The 10,987-nt window shown below is 41.8% G+C and overlaps 1 protein-coding gene across 1 annotated transcript; it reads right to left on the minus strand.

Annotated features, from left to right (window-relative positions):
* Positions 1 to 478: 478 nt before the first annotated feature.
* LOC137157433 (C-type lectin domain family 12 member B-like) lies at positions 479 to 10,298 on the minus strand. The gene is made up of 4 exons (XM_067554683.1): positions 10,205 to 10,298; positions 2,323 to 2,477; positions 1,724 to 1,836; positions 479 to 605 (listed from the first exon to the last, which is right to left on the minus strand). The coding sequence occupies exons 1-4, from the start codon at positions 10,296 to 10,298 to the stop codon at positions 479 to 481; spliced, it is 489 nt and encodes a 162-aa protein (XP_067410784.1).
* Positions 10,299 to 10,987: the final 689 nt, after the last annotated feature.

Below are 10,987 nucleotides of genomic sequence, written 5' to 3' on the forward strand. Positions count from 1 at the left end.
AAATATTTCAAACAGATCTATTAGAAGATCGTAAATCTTCCCAAATGGAAGTGGTGGTAGTCTCATCACTTGAATAATTTAAAATGGATCAGATAAAGCCTTGGAGAATATTTTGTAGGCAACAGGTATGTAGTGAGTTCCCAGGGGATTGACAATAGATGGTCACATAGGTCTTTCTTATCTCTAATTTCTGTAGCCCCATTTTTTGTCTGAAATTATTTGTTTAACTTTTTCAGCTGTTACACATTTCAGAACTAGATTTACTGTGCACGTACCTCCTCTCTGGTGTGTGTCAGTAGCTATTTGATACTGCTATTGCCTTATAACTGCCAGAGACTTCCTTGGCCTGTTTCTGCTTCTTGATTTGCAAGCAAGCAAGTATTCTGGTTTTGGAACTGTTTAAATATCACTGTGAACCCTCATTTTGAGAAATCTGCATAACAAAATCAGAACTCATTGAGGCTCTTCCAGTGTTTCTTTAGGTCATCTGCACAGCTGCCTTCTCACAGATCCAGGGGTACTTTGTGTTACAGTTCTTACTGTTATAAACTTTCAAACGATGATAGTACAGGTATGCACAGTTTTCATCATAGGACAAAACAATCCTAGAATATAAAGCAGCATTCTATTACATCCTGTCAAGTCAAGTTCTGTAAATAATGTGTAGTCACGTTCAGATAGCCCCATAATCACAAAAAATTGATTGAGTCACTCTCAGTGTAACGTTTGTTCAAACTGTTGGAGCGTTTGGCAAAGCAAAGAACTGAACCTGAGGTCAATGGGCATGGCTTCTTGAGTGCTTTTTCTGCCCCAGGAGGTGTGAGATAACGGGTCCAGGAATGGGATTATAAACCAGATCACTCTCAGGGCAGTGCAGAACACCAACTGCTGGATCATTGGACCCGTCAGCCACAATGCTTCCAGCTGCAGCCAGATCTGGGGGCGGCTTGGATGAAGAAACTAAAATGCCATTGCCTCGCCAAACAGCACACAGGAGATTCTGCACAGAACTCCCTGCCCGGTCCCAGGAAGAATAAAATAACTGAATTTGTGTTTCCAGCATGGCAGTGCAGAGCTCTCATCCAAAGGCACCAGACCTGCCTTCTACAACTGTTGCAACCGTTTTAACCACCCCTATTTACTACCTTTGGAACGAGTGGAATCTGGATTCAGAATTTCCCCCAGCTAATTAGAGAGAGGCCAATGAAGATTAGGTTACGAGATTTTTAAAAACAGAAAAACAGGTTCCCTTTATCTAATCTTGCCAGTTGCGGTGTGAGAGGGTTTTCAAAATTATGATGGTTGAGGGGGAATTAAATGTGGGAGCCTGTCTGTGGCTGAGTAGAAGAAGTGGGTGCAGGAGGGTTTGGTAGCTGGAAGGAAGACTGGAATGAAGTTAGGGATGCTTTCCAAACTGGATGGGTCTAACTGGTGCCACTCAGTGATGAGTGGTACCAATTCATGACCGTTCTGCTTCCCCCGATTACCCACTTTCCCTCTAGAATATTAAGCCTCACCTTTCTCTGGCAGCAGTTTTTTGGAACCCACTACCTTAAAGCATGTGAGGTTTAGAGGTGTCTGCACTGGGTCCCAGCATGAAGCCTTCATATTAAAGTTTTCTGCAGGTCAGTAAAACTGGGAATCTAGTCTTTCTCTGCTACTTAGACACAATATTATGCATGCAAAGATTTAAACTACTGAAGATTAAGTTGTGGAAACTTACCAGTCCTGTCTCTTTGTAGAAAGAGCTGTATTATCTACCCAAAACCAGCCATCAGGTTTATATGATAATCCAATCCAATAATACTGGTTTTTATCTAGTTGAGGTATATGCTCCTGTAAGGAAATAAGAAAAATACTTTTATATTTAATACATTTGTAGGTTCAAAAAATATCGAATGGAAATCAATTATTGTTAAATTGTGGTAGTAAAAAAGGAAGAAAAAGGGCAACTTCAAAATTATAATAGCCTAAAATTCATATCCGGTTGTCACGACCTACACCTTGCAGTAAGAACTACTTCTGCCCGTCTAAGTTGCGAGTGTGGATGCCTTATGCTTGGTTCCTCCTACAGCCAGAAGACAAGGACAACAATTCTCGTTAGAGCGCTGACCAACCCCGTCTTCTTGAAGCGTGCAGAATGTGGTCTCTGGAGCAGAAGATCCACGTCTCATAAGCAGGATTGAAGAGATTCATGCCTCCTATTTCCTTAATAATATCTTGCATTATGATGTTCCTCACCAAAATGCATTTTCTGATTTATGGGAACTTGAGAAAAATTACATACAGATAAAAGATAAACACAGTAGGATAGGACCATACCAGCTTCTTCTTCTCTTTCAGCATGAAAAGGGTGGAATTCTGTGAGGAACAGAACTTCTGACTTTGCTGCCAGGTCTCCTTCTGCTTTGAAATATAGAAACAGCTGTTGCCTCCCACCCATTGCCAGTTTGCAGGGCAGAGTGTACATATTGGTCCTAAAACAGAAGAAAACCACCATTATGTTTCTCATTCTGAACTCTTAAGGGAAGAACACAGAACCTACAGCCATTGGCTTGAGAGGCAAATTAGTGGAGAACTGTAATGTATATGCCACTAAATCTTCATGGGCCAAATTCTGGGCTCCATACTTAGATTTGAATCACTCTTTATTCAGACTCATTAAGAGCAAAGGCTCTTGACTGAGTAAAAGCTACAAAAATTTTGGGACGAGACTTCAGGATTTGGCCCCATTTGAGGAGTTTCAGAATGAGATATGTGTTATATCACATCTTGATGGAGATCCCCATGTGATGCTGCTATGTGACATGTGTGATGTGAACTCCTTTGACAGGTGATCTACTTTCCCAAGGAAAGTGGTTGAATCCCCATTTGATATATTTCCACCTTCTTTGGACCAAACAATAGAGCAATCCTGCACTGGCTATATGGAGAGAGGAGAGAAAAAGAACAAAATGTGGCCTGTGGTTTAAAGTCTTCCTTAACTTCTTTAGCTTCTATGATTCTACAAATCATGAGGAAAAGTCAGAAAATGTTTAATCCGACACTTCACTGCACAACAGGTCCATGAGTCCAACGTTTGTTGCCCATCATTCTGAGTCCCCCTTTCCTATGTCTGAAGCCACCAGAACTATGTAGGCAATAAAACCAATATTTGAGCATGGGAGATAGATTACCTCACCTGCTTGGGGTCCTCTACATTACTGTAGATCTCCCTACTTTTGCTTATATTTTCCTATTTTTCAGGCTTTCTTCAGACAATTAATGGAAGTTTCCAGGTCACAGGCCCTGGTTCACATGCAGCACTTCATTCACCCTGACTTCTGCTGGGAGAGCAATACAGCAGTCCACAGACAATCCAGGAGGTTTTTGGAGAGTGTTAGGGACAACTTCCTGGTGCAGGTGCTGGAGGAACCAACTAGGGGCTGAGCTCCTCTTGACCTGCTGCTCACAAAGAGGGAAGATTTGGTAGGGGAAGTAGAAGTGGGTGGCAACCTGGGCAGCAGTGACCATGAGATGGTTGAGTTCAGGATCCTGACAAAAGGAAGAAAGGAGAACAGCAGGATACGGACCCTGGACTTCAGAAAAGCAGCCTTTGACTCCCTCAGGGAGCTAATGATCAGGATCCCCTGGGAGGCTAATATGAGGGAGAAAGGAGTCCAGGAGAGCTGGCTGTATTTTAAAGAAACTTTATTGACGGCTGTGCTCCGCCGAGATGGAGGGTTCGTGCTTTGAGATCTCGGTACCAAGAAAAGACCAGCCGGAGGAGGAAGTGCCCCACACACTTAATTTATTTAAGCAACACTCAGGCTGCTAGAGGCATAGATCAGTCTAACTGACTGCTACAGCACTCTGGCAGTTCGAGGTACAAGTCAGGCGCTTACCACAATCAGGAAGGAGGAGCCCATTTCCTTCCAATAAGCAAGTTGCCCCAGGAATGGCCCTGCTTCACACAGCACCGTCCATGCACACTACAGGCCTGCGGAGAGCTCCGTGACAGGGCATCACCCCTTGTCCTAATATACCCCTTCCCCCTACTCCAAGCAATAAGCTCATTGGTTACGTCTCAATCCACTTGGGGATTGGTTCTTAACACTTGTTATTCTCTCTGTTATTGGCAATTAGCTAGAGACCAATCCGCTATAAGCTGTGGTTACTTGTTTTCATCTTTATCTGCTCTGTTTCAAACTCATAGCTAGGTCATGGTGCAGTTAACATATTTCCCCCTTATCTCAAACTCATATCTAAGCCATCAGGCCTAGCATTGTCACTATGCTATTATATCCATGTCACAAGGACAAATGAAGAGTCCGGCACTTAGGACGGAAGAATCCCATGCACTGCTACAGACTAGGGACTGACTGGCTAAGCATCAGTTCTGTAGAAAAAGACGTGGGGGTTACAGTGGACAAGAAGCTGGATATGAGTCAGCAGTGTGCCACTGTTGCCAAAAAAGCTAACAGCATATTGGGCTGCATTAGTAGGAATATTGACAGCAGACTGAGGGAAGTGATTATTCCCTTCTGTTTGTCACTGGTATGGCCACATTTGGAGTGTCGTGTCCAGTTCTGCCCCCACCCCTCCAGAAAGGATGTGGACAAATTGGAGAGAGTCCAGCAGAGGTCAGCGTAAATGATTAGTGGACTGGGACACATGATTTATGAGGAGAGGGTGAGGGAACTGGGGTTTGTTCAGTCTGCAGAAGAGAAGAGTGAGGGGGATTTGATAGCAGCCTTCAACTACCTGAAGAATGATTCCAAGGAAGATGAGGCTAGGCTATTTTGTGTGGTGGCAGGTGAGAGAACAAGGAGCAATGGTTCTCAAATTGTAATGGGGAAAGTCTAAGTTTATATTAGGAAAAACTGTTTCACAAGCAGAGTGATGACACACTGGAATGGAGGTGGTGGAATCTCCATCCTTAAAGGTTTTTAAGGCCCGGTTTGACAAAGCCCTGGCTGGATGATGTAGCTGGGCTTGGTTCTTGGTTGAGCAGGTTGTTGGACTAGATGATCTCCTGAGTTTGCTTCCAACCCTAATTCTCTCTGATTCTATGATCTTAAGTTTGAGTTACTAAATGATTGGCTGGTGGTGTAGTATTTTGGGTAAGATCCAAACCAGTATTGATCTGGTAATGTGTCTGACCCTTTGTGGACCCAGAGAACATTTTGGTAAAGTGAATAGAGTTTTTTTAACTTGTCTCTTTATTGGACCTTTTTGCTGATTGGCAGCCGGAGACTGAAATGCAATAAAGGGGCTATGTATTTCATTTTTTGGGCTTCTTGATTACCAGTGTGGGGAATCAGGAGTTCTGTTTTTGACTGGTTGGTGAATCTAACTTCACTGTTAGCCACCAATTTGGGAGAATCTGCTCTCCTTTTTGCAGCCTGCCCTGACCTTGGCATTATAAGTGTGTTACCCTAGGCACGTATGGGTCACAGGTAATTTCAACAGAGAGGAGAAAGAGTAAATGGTCCACTTAGACTGAATTACTCTCTAATCCCTAGAAGCAGCTCCTTGAGGATACCCTGAAAGGAAATGTTGTTTATTCAGCAACCTTGCATTGTTGCTGTTCTGGTTTTGCCTGTTCTGGGGAATGAGCTCTCCAGTTATTATGTGAAACTTAATTAATTAATTAACTAATCAAGAAAGAACTAACCCATTTCTGAAACAGCTTTTCTGTAAAATATGTGGTATTATACAAGCACCAGTCAGAATTCAATAGTTAAGGCTGAGTTGGGATTTACATTGAAAGGTACCTAACACATGACCATTTTGTGCATTATACAACTCTCTATTTCTCATCCCAAATGTGTGGTAGTAAATCATTGACATCCAAGCTCACATATTCATTCAGTTCTCTTTCTGATTATCTCTTTGTCTATTTATTGATCAAATGATCAAGAAGATTATTCTATCTAAAAAACATTTTGTTACAAATTTGTGTTCTAGCAACAACCCTCATTACCTTTCTCCTTTTCTCCCAGATAGAGGATATACAGGTCATCAGCCCATGTGGATAAGAACCCCCATTTACCATTATTCTTATGGTGCTCCTCCCCTTCCAAACACAAACTCTCTCTCATTTCTTGCATCCTCCTTCCCTCTTTATAGGTCTTGGACACGTGGAAAACTGAAATTCACAAAACCATCATCCAGTGAGACCTTTTACAAAGTAATTGTTATGCTACTGCATATCATTTGCTTCTTCATATCTTGTTGCAACATCAGTGTTCTCTGATGCAACTCCATGAAGATTAGATGCTACAACATCACATGTTGAAAGGATGCTAGGATGTAAAAACACCACAAATAAATAAAGTCACAATAATAAGTAGTTTAATTACAGAATGATCTTACAGGTGAATGAGCAACATGATGGCAGATACAATGAAATACACATTGGAGGGAGTATTTTGAACTATTCATACCATTATTTTGGAACCCCTTAAAGTATAATATTTCAAGAAAAAGCATAGGTGTCACTGAGGACATCTCAATGAAACCTCTGCTAAATGTGAAGCAGCATTCAGCTGGGTCTACTCTACCGACTTTTGCTAGCATAACCATGTTAACAGGGAGTGATGGGACATGGTTAGTGCCCGACAGAGCTGTGCTGGCAAAAGCCACTAGTGTAGATGCAGTTATATGAACAAAACCGTGTTTTTACTCGTATAGCTTATTTCGTTCAGTGAGCTACCAATATAAGCTGCATGAACACTCAGAACACTTTACCAGCATAGCATACTGGTACAGCTATGCTGTATGAGAAAAACTGGTACAAAGCCTTCCAAGCGTAGACCTGGCCTTCAAAATAAGCAAACAAAGTGCATAGGGATAGACAAGAAATGGGATGAAGAATAATCCTGAACGTATTATAATGCCACTTCATAAATGGTATGCCCTGGAATACTGTGTTGAGTTCTAGTCAGCCTCACCTATCAAAACAATTGAACAGAAATTGAAGAGATTCAGAGAAAGCTAATGAGGATGATTAGTGGCATAGAAAAGCTTCGCTATGAAAAGAAGTGGTAATGACTGGGATTGTTTAACCTGGAGAAGCAACAAATAAGAAAGGGTGTGATATAAGACCACAGAATAAGGAATGGTATAGAGAAAGTAGGTCAGGCATTTCTGTTAACTCTCTCTCAGCATACAAGCACAAGGGCTCAGTCAATGACATTGTAAAGCAGCATGTTTAACGATATATAGAATTACTTGTTTGCACAGTGTATCATTAACCTGTGGAATTAATTGTGCTGAGAAATCCTGGAGGCTGGGAGCTTAGCAGAATTCAAGAAAATTGTTTATATGAACAATGTTAATATCCACGATTACCATAACAAAGATTAAGAAAACCAAAGAGTCTTTGAAGGGACGTAAACATTCACGCTTCAGAGAATAAATGAATCTGCCCATTTTGAGGAAAGATATGATAGTGGCCTACACATATGACAGGGCTGTCAGACAGATGAGGAGGTATCCAGTTTACCTGTAGTCAAAAGAGGCCTGAGCAACAAGTAATCAGTGAAAAGCACGGATGTATGCTGAAACTGACACGGTAAAGTCAGCGTTGGAATTCTGTAACTGGAACCTAATTAAAATACGTTGGTGACACATGACTCAGGACACAATCTGGTTCTCTCTCTCATTTATATAAATCACCTTCATTTCTAGGTCACTGACCTAGATTCAGCTCAGATAGCTACTGTCTGAAAGTCACTGTTTCAGTGGCCTATGTGAAATGAGTGAGTGGATTTTCATTGCAGATCTTTTAGTAATACTTGTCTGAGGGACACTGGTAGATGGAGAGAGGGCAGTTTTGGGGGGAAGGACTGTCTTGTTGGATGCCTTCTGCCAAACAAACACTTTCCACTAATGCTGGAATTCCCTAAAAATATTAAAAGAAATCAAGGCTGTATCAATACTTACACATGACAATCAGCCCTATGATCAACACCAAGCACAGTGTAAACAAAGTCAGAGCAACTGGACGCCATATGGAGACAGGAACAGAGAGCCCTGGGAGAAATAAACAGTGGATTCAGTGCAATAGAGAAGTGAATCCCTCCCCCACGGTGCCATGGTGCTTCCCGTTCCCCGTTAGCAGCCATCTGGTTTCACTATTAAATACTTTTTAAAAACTCTTCAGTTTTCTTCACTATCAAATATTTTCAGTGACTGTTTGAGGTGCCAGGTTCAGCCCAATGGAAGCTGAGAAGAACAAAAGGGACCGTTATAGGGGGTTGTACCTTCCTCTTACACATATGTTGTAGGTTCCTGTTGGAACTGAGATACTGAACTAGATGGAGGATAAACCAGACAGGTTGGGGATTCCTATGATCTAAAAATGGTGAAATCATGGAATGCTCTGATGATTCTCTGAATTAGAAGAAAAATTACCCATGCCTTTTTGTGTCAGTACCACATGTTTCTGCTCTGTCACAATTAACAGAAAAGAGAAGTGTTTGAATAACATCTTACAAATTGAATGTAACCCTTTCCGGAAGGGATGCAGAGCACTCCCAGAATCTCTGTCATCTACAGATTGAGGCACTAATTCAGAAAAGCACTTCATCATGTTCTTAACTTTCAGCACGCATTTAAGTCTCATTAAATTCAACAGGTCCTTGAAACTAAACACCTTCAATTTACCAAGTGTAGCATGGATTCACCATCACTGGAAAATTTTAAATCAAGATTGGTTGATTATCTAAAAGATTGCTGCAGTTCAAACACAAATTATTTCAGAGAAGTCCTACATTCTGTGTTAAACAGGAGGTCAGATTTGATGACACAATCATGCCTTGTGGCCTTAAAATTTGTTAATCTGGGGCTTGGGAGAGCAGAGTTTCAGGCTTAAACATACTATTTTCCATTAATATCATATTATCCTTCCTCGGCCACAAATACCCTGTGTGAAATTAACAAACAAACCCTACCAAAATAATTAAATCTAGACCAGGGCTGGCTTCTAACTGCTAGAGCTGAGTCTGGAAATCCTATGTCCTGTTAGACACAAAAAAAGTCAGAACCATTGATGCCTCAGCAATTGTCATAAATAATGCCTTCCACGCTATGCATACAGATAATGGCATAGAGAGTACACTTACAAATTTTGCGGATGATACCAAGCTGGGAGGAGTTGCAAGTGTTTTGGAGCATAGGATTAAAATTCAAAATGATCTGAACAAACTGGAGAAATGGTCTGACATATATTGGATGAAATTCAATAAGGACAAATGCAAACTACTCCACTTAGAGAGGAACAATCAGTTGCACACATAAAAAAATGAGAAATGATTGCCTAGGAAGGAATACTGAGGAAAGGGATCTGGGGGCTATGGTGGATCACAAGCTAAATATGAGTCAACCGTGTAACACGGTTGCAAAAAAAAGCAAACATTATTAGGGGTGTATCAGCAGGAGTGTTGTTAACAAGACATGTGAAGTAATTCTTTCAACTCTACTCTGTGCTAATAAGGCCTCAACTGGAGTATTGTGTCCAGGGCTGGGCTCCACATTTCAGGAAAGATGTGGACAAACTGAAGAAAGTCAGAAGAGAGCACCAAAAATGACTGAAAGTTTAGAAAACATTACCTATGAGGGAAGAAGATTGAAGAAATTGGGTTTGTTTAGTCTGGAGAAGAGAAGGCTGGGCAGGGCGGAGGGGGCATGATAGCAGTTTTCAAGTCCATACGAGAAGGAAGGTGGAAAATTGTTCTCCTTAACCTCTGAGGATAGGACAAGAAGCAGTGGGCTTAAATTTCAGCAAGGGCAGTTTAGGTTGGACATTTGGAAAATATTCTAATTTATGTTAGGATAGTTAAGCCCTGGAACAAATTGCTTAGGGAGACTGTGGAATCTCCATCACTGGAAATTTTTAAGAGCAGGCTAGATAAACATCTGTCAGGGATGGTCTAGTTATTATTTAGTCATGCCTTGAGCGTAGGGGACTGGATTCGATGACCTTTAGTGGTTGCTTCCAGTCCTACACTTCTATGATTCTATGTACACAGCCACCATGCATTTTCACTGCAATTACACGACTCATTTTTATCAGAAGAAATACAAGTACCGTATAGAAATAAACACACATTCTGTAAGTACAACTGTTGCTCATCTATTGAATTAGATAGGATAAATTGTACCTGCAGTAATTATCTACTGTAATAATGAAAGTCCAAGGAATATGCAGAAATGATACCTTGGTTTTTGGATGTTGATATGTTGATGGTCACTGGATTTCGGTATGGCTGGTTTAAAATAGTGTATCCATCCTCTTCCTGAACATCCGTCATGCTGCTGTTCTCTTCCAGTGTTTTAAATTATCCAGTAGGAGAGAGAGAGTATGAGAGTCTGACTGTCCTGCAGAGGACAAGCTGAAAAAGGAAGAATTACTCACTCCTCAGTGTTACAGCTGAACCCTTACAGGAAATACACACACTGCTAAACTGAGATTTGCTGCTCCTATGTTTAGAGGAAAATCCTGACCCTCTCACTGAGACACTTCTACTACACTAGGGGTTGGGGCTAGAGCTCATTCCCTGCCAGCTCACCTGCTGCCTGCCTCCTCAGACTCCCCAGTTCCTTGGCAGCCCATCAGGTGGGGAGCATGTTTTATTCTGGAAATACCAAGAGGTCACTGCAGCCCATTCCCAGTCTCATTCCAATTCAGGAGGGAAAAAATTTTCTGAAGACTCAAATTTTTTCACAGACCTGAAATTCTGTTTCCTGGCCAGCTTTAGCGGAGCCCAACTATGTGACTACACAACACAGTGTTGCACCAACCCCAGCTTCATGTGCGCACATGGTAGCACACAGGAGGCGCCTGTGTTGAGCCGTTCTCAGCCCAAGGGACAGACAGGGTCATGCTAAGAGTGTGGCTTGTCCTCAATTTTCCCACCCCCGGGCAGAGGGGCAGTTCTCTGGTACAATTCTGCAATTCCAGCTTTAGAGACAAGCCCACATCCTGGTATGAGATTTGAAC

The sequence above is a fragment of the Emydura macquarii genome, unplaced genomic scaffold, assembly GCF_026122565.2.
Source record: "Emydura macquarii macquarii isolate MOO-44397 ecotype Brisbane River unplaced genomic scaffold, CSIRO-AGI_Emac_v2 contig_1498, whole genome shotgun sequence".
Classification (NCBI taxonomy): domain Eukaryota; kingdom Metazoa; phylum Chordata; order Testudines; family Chelidae; genus Emydura; species Emydura macquarii.

Bases quoted from the DNA above. Each gene is read 5' to 3' on its own strand.
- LOC137157433 (XM_067554683.1), bottom strand. From the start codon at position 10,298: ATGACGGATGTTCAGGAAGAGGATGGATACACTATTTTAAACCAGCCA. The intron at 1,837-2,322 runs GTATGGTCCTAT...ATTTCCTTACAG, and splicing joins TGAAAGAGAAGAAGAAGCTG to GAGCATATACCTCAACTAGA. The intron at 606-1,723 runs GTAAGTTTCCAC...TTTATATTCTAG, and splicing joins TCTACAAAGAGACAGGACTG to GATTGTTTTGTCCTATGATG.